This window comes from Hevea brasiliensis, chromosome 9, assembly GCF_030052815.1.
Source record: "Hevea brasiliensis isolate MT/VB/25A 57/8 chromosome 9, ASM3005281v1, whole genome shotgun sequence".
NCBI classification, from domain to species: Eukaryota; Viridiplantae; Streptophyta; class Magnoliopsida; order Malpighiales; family Euphorbiaceae; genus Hevea; species Hevea brasiliensis.
This window is the reverse complement of record NC_079501.1, coordinates 25,700,534-25,723,387: the sequence shown is the minus strand read 5'-3', so window position 1 is coordinate 25,723,387 and position 22,854 is coordinate 25,700,534. Positions and strand designations below refer to the sequence as shown.

General features: G+C 34.6%; 1 protein-coding gene across 1 annotated transcript; it reads right to left on the bottom strand.

Moving 5' to 3' along the window:
* Positions 1 to 128: 128 nt before the first annotated feature.
* LOC110667609 (vesicle-associated protein 1-2) lies at positions 129 to 12,654 on the bottom strand. Its single transcript, XM_021828503.2, has 8 exons — positions 12,363 to 12,654; positions 12,220 to 12,290; positions 11,838 to 11,919; positions 11,628 to 11,743; positions 11,374 to 11,538; positions 11,222 to 11,272; positions 8,714 to 8,791; positions 129 to 600 (listed from the first exon to the last, which is right to left on the bottom strand). Exons 1-8 carry the CDS (start codon positions 12,412 to 12,414, stop codon positions 490 to 492), a joined length of 726 nt encoding a protein of 241 aa, XP_021684195.1. The 5' UTR covers positions 12,415 to 12,654; the 3' UTR covers positions 129 to 489.
* Positions 12,655 to 22,854: the final 10,200 nt, after the last annotated feature.

Genomic DNA, 22,854 nt, shown 5'->3' with positions numbered 1-22,854 from the left:
TTTTTTGAACAGCCACAAGATTGGGGTTGGCATTTTTCATAATGTTGAAAACTGCAGACAGAAGACAAAGAACATCCAGCTTACAACTCTCCATTCAGAGAGGGAAAAAGAACAGACAACAAAGCTCATGTCACTCTAATTTCCAGCACGGTGGAGACGCATAGATTATTAAATCTTGGGTATCATCTATACCAGAATCTCTCAAGGTGAAGCACAAAAGAAAGGAAAAAAAAAAAGGAGAAAAAAAAAAAGGGATCATCTTAGGTTACAAAAAGAATGCATGTCAATAAAAATACGAGTCATAGGAATGCTCCTCCACTACAAACACATGATCTGATCTAAATAAGTTTGCTAATTCCATAAAGCTAACTAAGAAATGCACCATGATTCTGTCATTAGTTTCTTTTCCTTTCATCATCATTCTTTGATTGCTGACAGAAAGGAAATGAGAGGAAAATTATGGGCCAAGGTTCAATGGAGGACTGTTGTTTATGACTTCTTCATGAGATACCCCAAAATTATGCCAAGCAACCCAACAAAGATGACAAACATAAATGAGACACCAGCACGGTTTTTGCTGCCTTCACGTTTCAGGAGTTCCTGCACGCAGTAATCTCATAAAATAAGCAATCCCATTAACCAAAGATAATAACATAAGACAGGCTTATCAAACAGCAGGAATATTTGTCACAAAAGCCTGGAATTGAACACTTCACAAGCATTTTCTAACACAGAGATGCCTCGAGTACCAAACAAGAGGCAGTTCCAAAGTAAACAGATTCATCAACTGCTTTTGGACAAACTTGAAGCTAGGAAAATCTGGAAAGAAGTGGTCAAAGGGGGTAAATCATGCTTTAAATTCAATATAAACAAACAACAACATGATGATGGACAAAGGGAATTCAGGAAGATGAACTGGGAAAAGGTCATAGCAAAAAGAAGCAAATGAATACAGGAACAACTGGAGGTTGTGGAAACAGGATCAGAAGAAAAGTAATTTCCAATCGAAGTATGAACAAGCATAAATGCATAATACATGTTCTTTTAGCTTAATATTACATGGATTTAGGCAGCATTAGCTTCCAGTAAAGCTGTGTGCCCAGCAAATACCACGTAATCCAGTTGAACTCTCTTTTCTTTTTATTTCAACATTGCATAGGGAAAAGCATATTCACGTGGTGTGCATTGTGATAATTGAACTTTGAACTAATAGTGGAAGCCAGGTAAGAAAACAGTCATTCAAAGAAATTAAGATTTCTGAAAGAGAATGCATAACCAAAATTTCAAAGAATGCAGATAGTTTAAAAGATGAACCATAAGCATCATGGAAGAAAAGAGTTTAAAAGATGGACCATAAGCACCATGGAAGAAAAGCAATCCTACAACCATACTAGAGGTTTTTCCAATGTCAATGTGGAATGTAAAACAAACTCAAAGAAAATGCCTGATGAATGGAAAATGAGTATTTTAGTACCTATTTTTAAAAATAAGGAAGATATACAGAGTTGCTCGAACTATAGGAGAATTAAACTTGTTATGGAAAGTCAATCATTATATTATTTCTGTGTATATTTTGTATTCTGTATTCCTATTTAGGATTTCTTATTTAGGATTTCTTCCTAATTAGTATAACACAATTATAGGAATCAATTGTATATAAATACCCATGTACAGATTAATTGAAATCAATGAGAATCATCTCTTTCTACATGGTATCAGAGCAGGCCATCTAGGGTGACTATTTGTTCTCACCACCCAGCTCAGGAGAGACCTTGGCCGCCGACCGGCCGTTTCGACTCCGATCAACATTGCCAGCGTCGCCTCAATCCCCTCATTCCACCACTGTGTCTTTGTTGCACGATCCGATTACACCATTAAAGGGCTTCTGAGGTTTGGCTCTCAGATCCTATTTCGGTATTTACTTGATTTGTGATTTTGGATTATTTTGTTGCTGTCAGCACTTTGGATTAGCGTTTCGGTTAGTTTTCTTTGTCTCAACAAATGGCAGACAATAAGAATGTTATTTCTGATGTGATTCCGATGATGACTAAGATCACGGAACACAAACTTAATGGTTCGAATTACCTGGAGTGGAGTAAGACTGTTAGGGTCTATTTGCGTAGCATTGATAATAATGATCACCTTACTAAAAATCCACCTACTGATGATACACAACAAACTTGGCTAAGGGAGGATGCTCGGTTGTTTTTGCAGCTTCGGAACTCGATTCACAGTGAGGTAATTAGTTTAATTAATCACTGTGAATTTGTTAAGGAATTGATGGATTACTTAGATTTTCTGTATTCTGGTAAAGGGAATATCTCCCGTATTTATGATGTTTGTAAGGCATTCTACCGTGCTGAGAAAGAGAATAAGTCTCTCACGGCTTATTTTATGGATTTTAAACGAGTATATGAGGAACTTAATGTATTGTTGCCTTTTAGTTACGATGTGAAAGTTCAGCAGCCCAACGGAGCAATCGTTATGAGTTTTCTTGCAGGCCTTCCTTCAGAATATGAGACTGCTAAATCTCAGATTCTTTCCAGTTCTGAGATTTCCTCTTTGCATGAAACATTCACACGGGTCCTTCGTACAGAGAGTACCCAATCTTCACAGCCTGCCAGTAGTGCTCTTATTAGCCGTAATCCAAATGGACAACAGGGTAATAGAAGAGGAAGTAGAGGAGGAATTACAGGCAACAGAAGTAATCAGCGTAATGAAGAGGCTAGTTCTAATCAGGACTCAAGAGAAGTCATTTGTTATTATTGTCATGAGCCTGGCCATACAAAATATAATTGTCCGCAACTTCAGAGGAAAAATCAGCGATCACAGATGGCAAATATGGCAGCAGAGGATTCTACAGTATCTTCCTCTGAGAAAACTGTCTTGGTATCTGCAGAGGATTTTGCACAGTTTTCCCAGTATCAGGCATCTCTAAAGCCTACCAGTTCCCCTATCACTGCAATCGCTGAGTCATGTAAATACACTACATGCCTTGTGTCTTCCTCATCCAAATGGGTTATTGATTCTGGTGCAACAGATCACATGACAGGTAATTCTAGTCTTCTATCTGCTTTTCAGTCTAATCCCACTTCCTCTACTGTTACTTTAGCTGATGGTTCTACTTCTTGTGTCATGGGTTCTGGAACTGCGAATCCGACTTCGTCAATTTCTTTGTCAACTGTTTTGTGTCTACCAAATTTCTCTTTTAATCTACTTTCTGTTAGTAAACTTACTCGTACCTTAAATTGTTCTATTTCCTTTTTTTCTGATCAATGTTTGTTTCAGGATCTTACGACGAAGCAGATTATTGGTAGAGGACGTGAGTCAGGTGGTCTCTACATTTTGAAAAATCATGTACCGCGGTCGCTTGTTTGCTCCAGTACCGTAACACCTCTTGAAGCTCATTGTAGATTGGGTCATCCTTCTTTGTCTACCATGAAGAAGTTGTGTCCTCGATTTGATTTTTATCGAGACTAGAATGTGAGTCGTGTCGGTTTGCAAAACATCATCGTTTGCCTTCTGTGTCTAGAGTCAATAAACGGGCTTCATCCCCTTTTGAGTTAGTTCATTCTGATGTTTGGGGTCCTTGTTCTGTTACTTCTAAAACTGGATTTCGTTATTTTGTTACTTTTGTTGATGATTACTCTCGTGTTACTTGGTTATATTTAATGAAGAATCGTTCTGAGTTGTTTTCTATCTTTTGTGCCTTTTGTAATGAAATCAAAACTCAATTTAATATTTCTGTGCGCATATTAAGAAGTGACAATACTAAAGAATATTTTTCAAGACAATTTAGTCTTACATGACACAAAATGGCATTCTTCATCGGTCTTCTGTGTGGATACCCCATCCCAAAATGGCGTGGCGAAAGAAAAATCGGCATCTTCTTGAGGTAACTCGTGCTCTTCTTTTGGATGAAAGTTCCTAAACACTTTTGGGCGGATGCAGTTTCTACGGCATGTTTTTGATCAATCGTATGCCGTCTTACATCCTTAATGGGGATATTCCTTATCTTGCTTTGTTCCTACAAAATATTTGTTTCTGTTGAACCCGTATTTTTGTTGTACTTGTTTTGTACGTGATGTTCGTCATGAGTTACTAAATTGGATCCAAAGTCTCTCAAATGTGTCTTCCTTGGGTACTCCAGATTCAAAAAGGGTACATTGTTTCTCTCCTACTCTTAATGGTTATCTTGTTTCGCAGATGTCACATTTTTGAGTCCACTCCATTTTTTCTCAATCATCTGTGTATGAGAGTCGGGGAGGAGGAGGATATCTTAATATATCTTGTCAACCAATGTCTAGTCCTCTCTCACGATGCTGTTTCTTGTCTCTAGACCTACTCGGCCTCCCGTTGTTCATGTTTATTCCAGGAGATTGGAGATTACTGACTCAGATCCTCCACCAGTTACTTCGTTGAGAGATCCTGTACCTCATACTGATCATGATTCTGATCTAGATTTAACCATTGCTCTTCGTAAAAGTAAGCGTTCATGTACTTACCCTATCTCTTCTTTTGTTTCTTATAATCAATTGTCTTCTTGTTCTCGGTGTTTTGTTACTTCTTTAGACTCTGTTCCTATCCCTAATACTGTTGGTGAGGCACTGTCTCATCCTGGCTGGTGTGCTGCTATGAAAGAGGAAATGGAGGCTTTAGATGCTAATGGTACATGGGAACTGTTGCCTTTGTCCACTGGTAAGAAAGCTATTGGTTGCAAATGGGTATTCTGATGAGGTAAATCCTGATGGTTCTGTGGCTAGGTTAAAAGCACGCCTTGTAGCAAAAGGATATGCTCAGACATATGGGGTTGATTACTCTGACACTTTTTCTCCTGTAGCTAAACTTACTTCTGTTCGCTTGTTTATCTCTTTAGCAGCTACATATGATTGGCCCCTGCACCAATTGGATATCAAGAATGCTTTCCTTCATGGTGATCTTCAGGAGGAGGTGTATATGGAGCAACCACCTGGGTTTGTTGTTCAGGGGGAGTTGGGTAAAGTTTGTAGGCTTCGGAAGTCTCTTTATGGCTTGAAACAAAGTCCTAGGGCCTGGTTTGGGAGATTCAGTGAAGCAGTACAGGAATTTGGTATGCAAAAGAGTAAGTGTGATCACTCAGTATTTTATAAGCAATCTGAGACTAGTCTAATTCTCCTGGTAGTCCATGTGGATGACATTGTCATCACTGGGAGTGACTCTGCAGGTATTTCATATCTTAAAACCTTCCTCCAAACCCAGTTTCGGACCAAAAACTTGGGATTATTAAAGTATTTCTTGAGTATTGAAGTTAAGAGAAGTAAGAACGGTATTTTCTTGTCTCAAAGAAAATATGTCATCGATTTATTGACAGAGATAGGAAAATTAGGTACTAAGCTTTGTAGTGCACCAATGACTCCAAATTTACAACTGTTAGCAGGGGATAGTGAGTTGTTTGAAGATCCAGAGAGATACAGGAGATTGGTAGAAAAATTGAATTACCTTACAGTCACTCGTCCTGACATTGCTTATGCCGTTAATGTGGTAAGTCAATTTATGTCTTCCCCAACTGTTGCTCATTGGGAAGCCTTGGGACAAATCTTGTGTTATCTGAAGGAGCTCGGGAAGAGGTTTGTTATATGGTAATCATGGGCATTTGAATGTTGAATGTTTTTCGATGCCGACTGGCTGGATCTAAGGTTGATAGGAGGTCAACTCTTGGATATTGCGTTTTTGTTGGAGGAAATTTGGTGTCTTGGAAAAGCAAGAAGCGAGTGTAGTTTCTCGATCTAGTCTTGAATCCGAATACTGAGCCATGGCACAATCGGTATGTAAGGTAATGTGGATATTTCAATTACTAGATGAGACAGTTTTAAGACCCCACTGCGAAATTGTAGTGTGATAATCAAGTCGCTCTCCATATTGCTTCTAATCCGGTATTTCATGAGCGGACCAAACATATTGAGATTGATTGTCACTTTGTTCGTGAAAAGATTCAACAATGATCATCTCAACAGGACATATCAAAGCGGAGACCGCTTAGGAGATATTTTCACAAAAGCTCTGAATGGAGCTAGGATTGACTACATTTGTAACAAGTTGGGCATGATTAACATCTATGCTCCAACTTGAGGGGGAGTGTTATGGAAAGTCAATCATTATATTATTTCTGTGTATATTTTGTATTCTGTATTCCTATTTAGGATTTCTTATTTAGGATTTCTTCATAATTAGTATAATACAATTATAGGAATCAATTGTATATAAATACCCATGTACAGATTAATTGAAATCAATGAGAATCATCTCTTTCTACAAAACTCATGAGCCATACTATGAACGTTGAGAGAGAGAGAGAGTTGTGAAGCATCGACTACGTTAGGATACTTCTATCTCTCTCAATCAATTTGGCTTCATGCCCGGTCGTTCAACTATGAAAGTGATCTTTCTCATTAGAAGCTTGATGAAAACATATAGAGATGTGAAGAAAGATCTACACATGGTTTTTATTGATTTGGAAAAGGCTTATGATAGTGTTCCAAGAGATGTCCTATAGAGTGTGTTAGAACAAAAGAAGGTATCTATTAAGTACATACAAGTGTTGAAAGATATGTATGAAAGAGCAACTACTATTGTGCGCACAGTGAGAGGGGACACAAGAGATCTTCCGATCTCAATTGGATTACACCAAGGATCAGCTATAAGCCCTTATTTTTTTATATTAGTTTTAGATGAATTGACGAAACATTTACAAGAGAGTATTTCTTGGTGCATGATGTTTGCGGATGATATTGTTCTGATAGATGAGACGCAAGAAGGAGTCAATAGAAAACTAGAGCTTTGGAGAAGTACTCTAGAGTCAAAGGGCTTTAAGTTAAGCAGAACGAAGACAGAATACATGCATTGCAAGTTCAGCGAAGGCTAAACTGGTGATAGTGAAGGAGTTAGTTTGGAATGGAGTGGTACTGTCCCAAAGTAATCACTTTAAATATCTCGGCTCAGTCCTTCAAGTAGATGGGGGATGTGAGGAGGATGTTAGTCACAGGATTAAAATCGGATGATTGAAGTGGAGACGTGCCACGAAAGTTTTATGTGATCGCAAGATTCCCAATAAGTTGAAAGAAAAATTTTACCGTACAGCCATACGACCGGTTATGTTATATGGTAGTGAGTGTTGGGCATTGAAGGAGTCGTATGCATCTAAGATAAGAGTTGTAGAGATGAGAATGTTAAGGTGGATGAGTGGCCATACTAGACTAGATAAAGTCCGTAATGAGAGTATTAGAGAAAAGTTAGGAGTGGTACCAATTGAGGATAAGTTGAGAAAAGGGAGATTGAGGTGGTTTGGTCACGTGAAGTGTAGACATACGGAGGCTCCAGTTAGACAAGTAGAGCACATTAGGTTAAAGGATAGAAAGAAAAAAAGGGGTAGACCTAAATTGACTTGGAGGAGAGTAGTACAACATGACCTAGAAGCATTATAAATTTCTGAGGATTTAACCCAAAATCGTTTAGAGTGGAGAAAGCGAATTCATATAGCCGACTCCAAATTTTTAGGATAAAGGCTTAATTGAGTCGAGTTGAGTTTTAATGTGGAATGTAAAACTACAGTCAGTGAGCACAGATCATGTTTTTCAGTCTGCTGAAATATACTAAGACGCATGTTGTTTATATCTCTACAAAACAAAAATTATTTAATAAACGAAACAAAAATCCAAGAAACTCAGCTTCCTCAACCTCCTTGACGGAGTTCACAGAACCCAACCTAAAATAAAGAGTAGCAATGTAGATATTGGAGTGATAAACAAGTGGGAACTGACTGCCCAATATTATAATGGTGAAAACGAGATGGTTCTAGTGCTAATGCTTTCATGTGAAGCTCCTATAATATTTAGCAATGATATGGAAGCTTGAATGATGAGTTCTAGATATAATAAGCACTTATTTCAATTTAAGCTTCCTTTAGTTTATGTTCCTACTGTTCCTTTTTTTTTTTTTTTTATCTTATAAGTGCATTGATATTTTGGGGTCAATAGGCCTGGAATAGGCTATAGTAGCAAGCTAACCATTCATTAGTTTTTGTGCTCTTCTGAAAACATGATCTCCTACTTTTCCTAAGTGCCATTGCTAAGGAATCCAACATGTGATTACCAAGGTCTACCTATTGGCTTTCCTCCACTCTTTCCTCCACATTCAGACCTAAAATCACACAAAGTACTTGTTGAATACAGCCACAACACAGCCACTAATATAATATTACAGAACTGAGGCCAAGAACCTCTTTTCTGATCAGTTAGCAGCTTTCCAATGGGCTGGTATCAAAGAGTTGTAACCTCTTCATTCTCAATGACTGGTCATATTTCACACGTTTTTACCAGTTGGCTTAAAATTTCCAATTGACGATAAATTTAAAAGATAGGAAAAAGTAAATGAGAGGGATGACAGTGGGTGAACAAAAGGATCATACAGACAAAAGTGAGGTCAAAACTCATGTAAAGCGTGTAGAAAATGGAAATTCTTGCTTAGGTCTGGTATACATAGACCCAAAGACATATCAAGATATACATTCAACATAGAATCCACCAATTTTGCATGCAAAACCCATCCATCTATGTATTGGTCCAAATGAATCGTGTCTAGGAAAAAATGACTCCATAAAAAATTTAGAAAATTTCATCCCATGAGAGAATAGATAAATATTAATCCATACAAATGAAGTCAAAGATTAATGGCTCACCAATTCTTGACGAAGCTTGGTATTTTGTTGAATAGCGCTATTTTTTTCATCGGTCAGCTTTAAAATAAGAGCTTTTGCCTGCAATAATACCAAGATTTATTAACAGTAATTAAATCATATACACGACCAAGACCAAATTCACAAAAAAAAAAAAAAAGAAAATGAAAATCCAACTATAGCACAGCAAAACAAGTCAAATTACAATAAAAATGTATGAGAAAAGAAGAGAGGGAAGAGAGGAAGATAAGAGAGATTTTAAAGAATAAGAAAAAGAGGCCTACATCGAGCTTTAGAATGCAAACATTCAATATTGAATTTTCAGAGATATTCCAAATGATTCTAGTTTACTGAATGGGAAAAATTCAAACTACCTAAGTAGCATAACATCAGTGAAAAATAAACAGATATCTAAAATTCCTATAAAGAAGCCATCAGAATGTGCCAAAAAGTAGAGTGAAACTAAGGCTGGATGATAATTCCACCAGCAAAATGGTGAAAGTGTCACAAAGACATTTTTATCCCATCTGGAATTATACAAAGAGGAAATAATTATGACGAAAAATATCTTAACACAACCACAGTAAGCCTTAGCATTCAATTAAATATAAAAACAAAACAAAAGTCTCAAAAGAAAATGCATAAAGTTAGAAGACAACGCTAAGTTTAAATTTACAGCAGGGAAGCAAATGCATTATTATATCTGGACAACAATATCATACTAGGGAATCACGCTTAAGGCCATAAATTTGACAAGGAAAATTTGAACTAGTACAGTGCATGAACCATGGCACACCTGTAATAGATCCAAAACCTGGCTAAAGCCTAAAACAACTGTGTAAAACAGATAAAGAAGTAGGAAAGCACCCATTGTTAACCTTAACACTTCGCCCACCCCCCAACCCCCATTTTGTACCAAAATTAGCAGTCAATTCAGGTCCACCATTTTTTTAAAGCAACGAGAATTCATGTTCATCAGTTAACGCCATTTAAGTTCACATCTCCATAACACAAAATATCATGTCTGTGCCAATATCCAGACCTGTACCGCCTTCATCTTCCTATTATTTTCTTTATTTTACCGGTAAATACACCAGAGAGTCATACAACCAAATAGGATAATACCATGATTTTACCATCCAACCTATCCTCAAGGAAAACAGAGATGCATTGGATTCTAAGCCATTGACATGGCTTTCATCTTGTCCTTTACAACACCACCTTCATGGAAATTGCCAGATGCCACTGCCAGACCCCATTAGAATGTTAAAATCATCTTCCAGAACTTTCTGTCTACTGGTCTAAATTTTCACAACCTATGAATGAGGCTATTAACACCTAACACGTGCAAGTAATTATCATTTTACACCTTCGTGTGTCCAATTAATTCCTTCGCTATGTCCTCAAACAAGCATACCCAAATGTGCATATCCTTTGTGTCACAACTCATAAGTCATAATTAACTTTGAATAACAGCAATTGGACTCAAGTTCAGTTCTAGTCCTCAGTCAATCAAGCCACAACCAAGAGAATTGTTTAAATTAGGTCAGTATACCTATGTATCGTGCATATAACAATAACTCAAATAGAAGCTTACCATGACACAAAATTAGCAGCCCACACAAGATACTTTAAGCCAGAAAATAGCACTGTTAGAAACTGGCTGGGTAGAATATGAAACAAAGCTCAACTTGCCCTCACTCCTCAACAAGACAACAACAATCGATTTAACACAGGTTCAACAAGTATTGTAGTGGCTGGCATTGACCTCAGTTAAATGGAATCGATAAAATTTGTTATAAAAAGCACAAATTAGTCATTGGTCAGAGATAGAAAGGTGCCTGCTAGTGTTACTGTTACCGTGAATTGTGGTCTGTCTAGTCTATCTTGATATTTTGTAGGCAGGAAAGTAATAGGATTCTGAAGAATTAAATATTGGATTCAGAAAATTTTTAATGACTTTCATAAAATTTCTATCTGAAAAGAAATTCTTTTGGGGAAAACACACCAGAATCTCATTTTTAACCTTAGGGAAGATTCAGAAAAGTAAAAACAGATAAAGACATGATGAAGCTCAAACCTTGTTTAGAGAAACTCACAATTTGGAGTGTTTTCATTCAACAATATCAAGTTTTCTCACTGGTCAATCATGGAAATTGACAAACGCGATACACAGATGATTGCTTGAAACTATAATAAAAACTATCCTAATCACCCTTGCAAAAGAAATCACTTCAACAGTTAAAAATAATGGGCAATGCTTCTAATGCTAAATACAAATAAGTTAAACAAAATGATCCTGTAGGTGTATACTGACTAGTCTATCACTTAAAGACAGTTGCCAAGTGCTCAGTCTGGTCCATGGAACAATATTGGCTATTTCTTGTCGTTGACAAAGAAAGAAAAGGCATAACAGAACAGAGATGGGCACAGTTGAAATCACAAAAGCAAATATAATGTATTGGAAAAGCTATCCACCACATCATGCAAATAAATGTAAATGAATTTTACCTCTGACGATTTGTCTTGAGGTTCAAACCGCTCAGCAAATGCTCTTGAAGCCTGTATTCACCAACAGAAGGCATGTCATCAATAACTTGAGGATTAAAAGGTTAACATATTTTAAAATAGTATCAACTAAAAGGGCCACATCAAGTACTCACATTAGAAAACTCAGCACCATTTGCAATTCCATTATCTGACACAGAACCCCTCGGCGAAGACCCTTCCTCAGACCCTTCTGGAACAGGAGAAGGCGGTTGAGGTGGAGAAACATAGAGCACTCTCAACTTGCACTCTTCAACTTGATGCCCCGCCTCCTTATTGAACTGGACAAGCCAAATACCCATAAGTAATAACCCCCAAAACTAGTACCTTCAAAGTTCACATGCAAAATAAAGTCATCGAATGAAATTACCATTTCAGCATTGATATCCTTTGCAGTTGCACCATCATGTGTTCTCACACTCTGAAGCAAAAACTTGTCCTTGCATTGCATCTCAGCAGGAGCCTCCTTTTGCGCTTGCATTGTAACTGATTGAATGCCGAAGTTTAAAAATTCATAACAACCATTTACATCATAAATCATAACTACGGACTAAAACCAAAAAATCCACCAGAAAGGCACCTATAACATCACATGTGGACCGAGGCAAAACAATCCCAGCATTTGGTCGAACACAATACTTCTTTGGATTTGTCGTTTTGACCTAAACATCAACAAGTATTAGCGATTTGAATGTCCCCAACATGCAAGCAAAATCAAAATCTGCATTCACATTTTAACAGAAACAGACTACACTTTTTCAATATGAAATTATTTAATTCTATTATATAGCGTTTATGGGTTGTTAAAATGGAAAATTTGTCATTGAAAATGCTTAATCCCTTCTTCCCTACACTATCCCAACAACCAAACAAAAAGTTACCTCACCCCAAGAAGATAATACATTAGATCCATAGAAAGAAAACGAAAACAAAACAATAATAGAGAAATAGAAGGGAAATACCTTGAAAGCAACATAATTATCAGTTTTATTGGACAATTGAAGAGAACAAGAGATCTGCTTCTTCAATTCAACTAATCAGAAAAAAAGAGAAGAGTAAGAATAAAAGAAAACCGTAGACAAGAAAACAGATCCATTGAACTTACATGGAAATTTGAGCTCTAGAGGTTCGATGCTGAGAAGCTCTCCCGTGCTCATCTCGAAGGACTGGGAAATTCCCAAAAAAAAAAAAAAAGAGTAGTTTCTGGAAAGGAGATTTGGAGAAGATCCGGAAATATATGTATATGAGAGTGTGGAATCTGATTATGAAAAGTGCATTCAGAGAAGACGATAGGTAGTTGGGAATTGCAAATTGCAAATTTTATTATGGCGTCTTCTTCCCTTTTTTTAACTTTGTGAGAAATATTTATATATTTGATATATAAAAAATTTGTAAAATCTTTATTTATACAAATATATATTCATATATGTCAAGAAAAATTAATTTTTAATTATTTAAAATTAATTAAAATTTAAAAATTATTTAAATTATTTTTCATTATTTTTACTTATAAATTATTTTTCAACCATATTTTAAATAACAATAATTAATTTTCAATATTCAAAATTATATTATAATTTTTCATAAATAAAATGAGTAATTATTTTAAAAAATATTTACATATAATAGAAATTAATTATATTATTATAAAATAAATAAATATGCACTGAAAATAAATTCTAATATGTTTTGTAAGGTTTTATTTTTAATTATGAAAAATAAGATTTTTTTTTCCAATTTGTGAATTTAAAATTATTTTTTTATTATTGATGTGCTTTTCATAAAACTAAGTGCCTATTTATTTGTAAATATCAGTTTTTATTTTTCATTTTTTAAAAAAATTATATGTTTTTTTATTTCTCATAGCAAATAAGAAAAATTATAGAAAATAGGAAATCATTTTTTATTATAAAATTTTAAAGAAATATTCATATTTTAATAATTAAAAAATAAATTGTTATAAAATATATTTAAAATTTTATTTTATTTCCAAAATTTTAATATCTATTATTTATTTATTTTATGATAATATAATTTATTTTTTATTACTATAAATAAATATTTTTTAAAATAATTATTTAATTTTATTATAAAATTATAATATTTTATTGTTTTTTTATTTACAAAATAGTTGAAAACAAAAATATTGTTATAAACGAAAATACTGAAAAATATAACTTAATGCCATTTTTTAAATTTTCATTAAATTTTTAAAAATTAAAAAATTATTTTTTATTTTTAAAATTAATACATATGACAAGACGTATGAAATAAAATCTCATATCCCTTGAATATTTGACACTTATCAGAATTATATAGACTTTAAATATTTTTAACTCACAAATTAACTTTTAAGTTAGGAGTGAATAAATTTAAAAATTTTTAAAAAAATAAAAAAAATTATTTCACATAAATAAATAATTTAATTTAAAATTTTAATTTTATAAAAATGATTATAATTAAAATTAATTCTCATTAAATTTAATAAAAAATTTAAATGAATTAAAATTAATTCTCATTAAATTTAATAAAAATTTAAATATCTTTAAAAATTAATATCAATAAATTATTATTGTCAAAAAAAATTATTTTCAAATTCGTTTATGAAACTTTCGTCCACCTTTTTCATTTATTTTTTCTATGTCCACCTTCTCTTCTATCAAATATTTACTCTTTTATAGTATGAGGAACCTGCCATATATATTATAATACATGTAAATTTATTTTTATTTATTAATTTATATATTTATTAATTGTTAAAAGTTTATATTAAAGCAAAATTTTTATTTTATTATTAAAGATTTAGAACATAAAGATAAATGAAGTTTATGTCACGACCCAACCTATGGGCCGGACTGGCACTAGGACCTGGGCCAGCCTAAAGCCCCCGAGGCCCGTAGTAAGCCTAACTGTTCATTTACCCAATGCTGAGGCCCATTTGGGCCCAATTTCAAGAAAACAAACGGACAGAGTCAGGCCCTAAAATGGACTTACCAGCGGGGAGTTTTTGACTCACCCGACCAGAAACACAATAAACAATCCATTGGGAGCTCACTCACCCTCCACATACTCATCAACATAATAATAAATGGGAGCTCACTCCTCATCCAATCCATCAAAGCAGACTTAAAATATTAAGTTTACGTCCAACATGATAATAATATTACGGACCAAATTCAAATAATTATCGCTAACACATGCGGAAATTTTAGGAGTAAATAAAATTACACAAATATCGATAAATAACTGCGAAGTATAAAAGCGAGTTAACCTGAATAAAATATCCTCCTGCGGCTTTGAAAATTTTTGAACAGAGTGAGCGTTCGACTCAGAGAGTAAAATATCAATTTTAACCATAATCTCTATAACTATCTAAAACTAATGCACCCTGTAGAGTGAAATGCAACATCCACATCATTTTCACATCATAACATCAAAAAGGAAATTTGGAGCACTCACACACTGTAGTATCAATCATAACATATGGGAGTGATCCTATACACTCTCTTAAATCCAACTCGTACCAAATTACTCAAGCTCGGACTTCCACTTAATAACCAAATCGAGGGTCCCAATTACTCAAGCCGTGACTACCTCGAAGGATCGGGTCTGAATTACTCAAGCCGTGGATCGCCTGGCCCTATCCATAGTCCACACCACATCACACGCACGCCAACGCACGCACAATGCTCCAAATTACCACAACAACATTCATGGCACATTAACAGTTATGAATGCAACATAATTCGTGCCTAGAATTTAACTACATAAATATATGCATATAAGTGATGCATGGGCATCTGAACATATAATAATATCAAATTACAATTAAAATTAATATTTTACTCACAAACTTGACGACAAATTCTCGTGGCGGTGGGCGGAGGAAGAAGGTCAGTCCCGGCTCACGACAATTACATTACATCTATTTAATAAATTTGACTCAATACAAGCAAAGAAAAGATCAAGACGCCCTAAGTCGTACAAAATCCCAGAGTCTCCCATGTACCTAGGACCTACCCAACCCGCAAAAGGGCTAAAAACGTATTTCTATATTCACAATCCATATATCAGTTCAATCATATCACACACCCCTCCCGCCCATCAAATCAATCACCCATCACAATACGAAAATTTCAATTTAGTCCTTATTATTGATCATTTTTGCAAAAGCGCTCAAATAAGCTCTAAAAATTATAAAACTCGCCTGGTCCTTAGAAATATTACTAAGCTATTAAAAAGAATCGTAATTTTCTAAGCTACCGAATATTTTATGGATTTTCAATCCTATTTAAGCACTAGAAAATTACGAAAAAGAAAGGTTCGGGTTTACCTTTGCGATTCCGACTTGGGAACGCTCGGGATGCTGACAATGGTGGGGTAGCCAAAACCTCGATCCATTCTTTTTTTTTTTAAATGATGTCTGGCCAGAAATTCACAGACCCGGACAACTGTCGAATTTCCGCGAATTGAGGATACCTACACGAAGCCCAATAATAATATATAAAAAATCAGGGGTGTTACAGTTTAATTATAAAATTATATTAAATATAAATCATATGAAATTTAATTAAATTTTATCATGTTAAATAGTAAAATTTAATTTTAATAAATTTTAGTTTAAAATTTATTTAAAATGAGTTCAATTTCATAATCGATTTCAACAAAATATAGTATTAGATTTATAGTAACAGAAGCGAATCTCTTCCTTTTAGATCCAACTCTCCTTTTTTCTTTTTTATTTTAATTATGGTGGCTTTACTTTTACTAAAATAATAATTTTTTTTTTTTACAAGTCTTAATTTGCCGGTCTAGCAATAAAGCTGATGGAGACATTACCGCTGGAATGAAACTTTCAAGTTTTTGACTTTCTGCCTAACGAGCTTACCTCTTCGTTAAGTATTTTAAAAAAAAAAAAAAAAAAAATATATATATATATATATATATATATATATATATATATATATATATATATATCAAATGTACATAAATGTTTTATAAACTACTTTATTTATGTATAATAAAAAAATAATTATAATTTTTTATTTTTATATAAAATAAATAATTTTTTAATATATATTTTTAGTAATAAAATAATTTCTTAATTTATTCTTAATCAGTCATCAATTCAATCAACCAACATAAATATGAATCTTAATATAATCTCTATTCACCTATAATATTTTTTATTGATCATATTGGAAAGGCAACTATTAGCTGTCACTTATTTTGTATTTATTTAGGACATTTGTTTAGGAATTTTTGTGTGCATATCTGTTCTTACTTTTTGTTGTATGATTCTGATATAATTTTGATAGTTTAGCTTGATTAGGAACCTATTTATTAGCTGTAATTTTTTATATATATCTTTGATTTCTAGGGCAATAAACATCAGAATTCTTATTCCAAAATTTCTTAGTTCTTTTACATGGTATCAGAGCCATGGCTGATGAAAAGAAAAATGAGAGTTATAGATCAGGGAAGAAAACTTTTAGTTCTTACACACTGAATTCGAATGACAACCCAGGTAACTTGATTACCCAAGTTCAGTTGAAGGGCGAGAATTACGAAGAATGGGCGTGAGCTATGCGGAATGCATTGTGGGCCAAAAAGAAATATGGTTTTATTGATGGATCTATCAAGCAACCAGCAGATGACTCATTAGAACTCGAAGATTGGTGGACGGTTAACTCTATGCTGATTTCTTGGGTGTTTAACACCATTGAACCGATGCTTCGCTCGACCATCTCTCACATGGAGAATGTAAAGGATCTGTGAGAGGATATTAAACAGAGGTTCTCGATTGGGAATGGTCCACGAATGCAGCAACTGAGATCGGATCTGGCGAATTGTAAGCAGGAAGGTCAACCGATCGTGTCCTACTTCGGAAGACTCAAAACGTTATGGGATGAAATAAACAACTATGATCAGATACCAGTGTGTATCTGTGCAGGCTGTAGATGCAATCTTACCATTGAATTGGAAAGAAAGCGTGAAGAAGAGAGAGTTCATCAGTTTTTGATGGGCTTGGATGAAGAAGGATACGGAATAGTGCGCTCTAATATTTTGAGCACTGAACCCTTGCCCAATTTGAATCGTGCCTATGCTATGGTTGTTCAGCAAGAGCGGGTGCGAACTATGACACAAACCAAGAAAGAAAGAGGCAATCCTATAAGTTTTGCAATTCGAGCAGGTAGTCGAAATTCAGGGGGGGATAAAGACAAATCCCTAATTTATTCTAATTGCAACCGAGAGGGACATAATGCAGAAAGTTGTTTCCAGCTGATAGGTTATCCAGAATGGTAGGGTAATAGACCACGTGGAACTTCTGCTAAACGAGGAGGTGGTCAAAAGCGTGGCAATGGAGCAGGACGTAGCAAGGGAGGAGTTGCTCGTGCCAACGCCACACAAGCAACTGGAGTTGATGGTGGGCGTAGAATTGTGACAGATTCAGATCAAAAGGGTCTTAGTGGATTAAATGAAGAGTAGTGGGCTGCTTTGCTGAGCATGTTGAATTCTTGTCAGAATGGTGGCAATGAGAGGCTGACAGGTACGTAGAGGATATTTCCTTGGATTATTGACACAGGAGCTTCCCATCATATGACAGGAACGTTGGCATTTTTGAGTGAATTGCGTGACATTGTGCCATGCTCAGTCGAGTTACCTAATGGAGAAAAGACCTTGGTGGTGAAAGAAAGAACTGTGTTGCTTGGAAGAGACTTTAAATTGCAACGAGTCCTTTATGTGCTAAATTTGAATTGCAATCTGATCTCTGTATCACAACTAATTAATGATTCAAATTTGGTTATTCAACTCACTAACAAAATTTGTGCTATACAGGACCTAAATTCGAGGAACCTGATTGGAGCGGGTGAGCAACGTGAGGGGCTATACTTTCTCAAGGGAGTGACATCGGTACATGCTTGCAAGGTAACTGATGTGGGGTCTTTTGAGCTTTGGCATAAGAGAATGGGTCATCCTTCTTATAAGGTGGTAGAGTTAATTCCAGAAGCTGGTAGCATAGTTAGGAAAACTAATAAAACTTGTGAAGTTTGTTTTAGATCAAAGCAAACAAGAGAGATTTTCTTTTCTAGTGACAATAAAGCTGATGGTTGTTTTGAATTGATACATTGTGATTTGTGGGGACCTTATAGAGTCCCAACTTCTTGTGGAGCAATTTACTTCTTAACAATTGTTGATGATTACTCTCGTGCTATTTGGATATATTTGCTGAATGGAAAACAAAAAGAAGCTTGTGTTCTTAAGAAATTTGTTGTGATGGTTAAATGCCAATTTGAAAAAAAAGTGAAAATTGTCAGAAGTGATAACGGAAGTGAATTTATGTGCTTGAAAGAATATTTTGATGAACAAGGGATGTTGCATCAGACTTCCTGCGTAGGAACACCTCAACAAAATGGCCGAGTGGAAAGAAAACATCGCCATATTCTTAATGTGGCAAGAGCCTTACGTTTCCAAGCAAATTTACCCATAGAATTTCAGGGAGAATGTGTACTTGCAGCCGAGTATTTGATTAATAGGACTCCATCTATGTTATAAAATGATAAAACCCCATATGAGATGCTCTTTGGGAAAGTACCTTCTTACAAACATGTTCGGGTTTTCGGTTGTTTGTGCTATGCGCATAATCTGAATCGGGATAAAGATAAATTTGGTAGTAGAAGTCATAGGTGTGTTTTTGTTGGGTATCCATTTGAAAAGAAGGGATGGAGATTGTATGATTTGGAAACTAAAGAATACTTTGTATCAAGAGACGTGGTATTCGCTGAAACAGAATTTTCATATGCAAATGAGAAAACAATGGGTGATGAACTCATTAAAAATGGAGTTGAGGAGTTGGGTGATGAAGTTGATGGTTTAGAGAACAACTTGGGAAAGGAGCACGATGAAAGTGTGGGTAGAGAAAGTGAGGTGAATCCTGAAATAGAAGAATTGATCCATGAAAACAGTGAGGGAGTGGATAGAGGTGAAGTTATTGAAGAGCAACTAGGTAGGGGACAAAGGGCCAAGCAACCTAGTGTTCGTTTGAAAGATTATGTGACAAACGCCATCAAAACAAGCCCCTCGGTATGCTCACCGTCCCAATTTGATTCCTCAGGTATGCCTTACTCTATAGCACATTATGTGGGTTATGATAAATTCTCTGCATAACACCGATGTTTTTTGGCAGCCATTACTACAGGACATGAACCAAGCTCTTATGCAGAAGCAGTCAAAGATAAACGGTGGAGAGCGACTATGAGAAAAGAAATACAGGCTTTGGAGGATAATGATACATGGACAGTTGAAAATCTGCCATTTGGGAAGAAAGCAATAGGAAGCAAGTGGGTATACAAAATTAAATACAATTCTGATGGAAGTGTTTAACGATACAAGGCGCGGTTAGTGATATTGGGAAATAATCAAGTTGAAGGCATAGATTATTAGGAGACTTTTGCTTCTACTGCAAAAATGATAACTCTGCGCACCTTTCTTGCCGTTGCGGCTGCAAATAATTGGGAACTCCATCAGATGGATGTCCAAAATGCTTTCTTACACGATGATTTGGAGGAAGAGGTTTACATGAAGATGCCGCTTGGATTTGCTTCTCAATCACTAGGGAAGGTTTGTAAACTCCGAAAATCTCTATACGGTTTGCGATAAGCACCTAGATATTGGTTTGCAAAATTGGCTGCATCTCTGAAAGCTTATGGATTTCAGTAATCATATTCAGATTACTCTTTATTCACTTTTCGAGCTGGGACTGTTCAATTGAATGTGCTTATTTATGTTGATGACCTTGTTATCTCCAGCAATGATGTTTCCGCTGTACAAAAATTCAAGAACTATTTGAGTCATTGCTTTCATATGAAAGACTTGGGGAAGCTGAAATTTTTCTTAGGGATTGAAGTAGCCAGAAACTCGAATGGTATTTTCTTGTGTCAACGTAAGTATGCGTTGGATATAATTTCAAAAGTTGGATTACTGAGTTGCAAGCCGACTAAAACTCCTCTTGAACAAAATCACAAGCTGGCCCTTACCGAGAGTGATGATGCGGATGACCCTGCTCAGTATAGGTGTCTGGTGGGACGGCTTATTTATCTAACAATAACTCGACCCAAGTTGTCTTATTGTGTGCATATTCTTGCTCAGTTCATGCAACAACCGAAGAAAGCTAATTGGGAGGCAGCTGTTAGAGTTGTGCATTATTTGAAAGGAAATCTAGGTCAGGGTATACTACTGCATGCCAATTGTGATCTCAAATTATCTGCTTACTGTGATTTTGATTGGGCTAGCTGTCCTTTGACGAGACAGTCTTTGACCGGTTATTTTATTCTTTTGGGTGAATCCTCTATCTCGTAGAAGACTAAAAAGCAACAGACAGTGTCGCGCTCATCCGCTAAAGCTGAATATCGGTCTATGAATACTATAACTTGTGAACTTAAATGGTTGAAAGGATTATTGAATTCTCTTGGTGTGGCGCATACTGAACCTATGAATTTGTATTGTGATAGTCAGGCAGCTCTGCATATAGCTACTAATCCTGTCTATCATGAACATACCAAGCATATTAAAGTAGACTGTCATTTTATCCGTGATGAGATAATGAATGGTAACATTCGAATAGATTATGTACGTAGTTCAATGCAACCTGCGGATAGCTTCACAAAGGCATTGGGAAATAATCAGTTTGACTTTCTTATTTGCAAGTTGGGCATTCGAGATCTCCATACTCCAACTTGAGGGGAGGTATTGGAAAGACAGCCGTTAATTGCCACTTATTTTGTATTTATTTAGAAATTTTTGTGTGTATATCTGTTCTTACCTTTTGTTATATGATTCTGATACAATTTTGGTAGTTTAGCTTGATTAAAAACCTATTTGTTAGCTGTAATTTTTTATATATATCTTTTATTTCTGAGGCAATAAACATCAGAATTCTTATTCTAAAATTTCTTAGTTCTTTTACAGACCACTTCCTGCATAACGTTTATCTTTCCTATTTTATTTTTTAACATGTGAAACTATCACATCAATGAATTTGAGTAGATTATGATGAGAAAAATTTTAGTAGAATATTTTAAAATTTAAAAATATTATGATAATAAAATAAAGATAAGAGATAAAAATGGACATTTTTCTAAATTAAGGAATTACATATGGTTAGACAATAACATATTCTAATGAAATTCTACATTGCATTAAATCTTTAAGAGGTGGATCATTGTCATCTACACGCTCTTACATTTTTTTTTAGTAATAAATAGTCTGAGTTAAACTTTTCCAGTAAATCCAACACTGAAAGAATGAGAATTGTTGGAAGCCATTGTTCTGAAAGAAACCTGAGAATTCAAGAAGACCAAAATATCAAGAAGGCAATGTTTATGGTAATCTTCGTGCAAATTAAGCTTTACAATCGATTGGGCTTTTGCATGGAATGAGCTTATATGTGTGTATATATATACCCTATACTGCACCTGGTTCAAAGATGCATAGCATTGGATGTTTTGGATTATACAGAAAATATGAGAATATTGCATTGATGATTAAAGAGTTTATAAGGGCACAGGCCCACGGTACAAAGTTTGCAACTGAAACTCCCGTTTAAGCCCCACAAACAAAGGTTTCAAAGCCTAGAATAATATGGAGGCGAAGAGAAATTGAAGACGACCGAAGGGGAGCTGCAAAAGCAGGACAAGAAACACCATGGAGGACGCCAAACTGAATCAAAACTCTTCATCTAATATTAAATTCCCCCAACCAAGTGAATCAATCCTAAAAGACATAAGGGAGTAAGCAGCAACAAATTAAATGAGCCAAATGAATTGTGATCAGTGTTGGATAACAGATGGTAACCATATATACCCATCAGTACTATATGTAATTAGTTGTATTGTCCATATGCTTGGATTATATGTATTATTTTTTTTATTAATAATATACTTTGTTTTTAATTTTATAAAAAATTAAGTTTTATATTGATGAATATGTTGGACGATACTTTTTTTTGAAAAATACTATAATTTATTAATTATTGAATATTTTAAATTAATTGAGAGTGATTGAGATAAATTAAAATTTACATGTTGATTATATTTTATAAAAGTCTAAAAGTGATAAAATCATTATTATTATTATTATTTTTAAAATAATATATAAATAGACTTACTTAAGGACATTTATTTAGAAGTACCTTATTACACCTATGTTAGGACCAAACTTAGGATACTTTCATGGATAGTATTAATTGAATGTAGATATGTCATTACACGAAGAGACTAACGGTGAGTTTCAAGAATCTTCCTTATTATCTAAACTAACCCCACTGGGTAAATCATTATTATTATTATTTTAATTTCATTTATATAAAATATTTTTATTAGATGTTATTTTTGTGATTAATTTTAAATTATATAAATAAAAAATTTTAAATAATAAAACTATTGGGTATTTATTTAAATTATATAAATAGTAAAAATTTAAATTTATAGAAGCAATAAAAATATTTCTTAATCAAAATTTATTAACATTAGACGTCTTTTAAATAGAAAATTTTCTTTTCACGTTAATAAATTTAATTTTTATCATATGAATCTTGC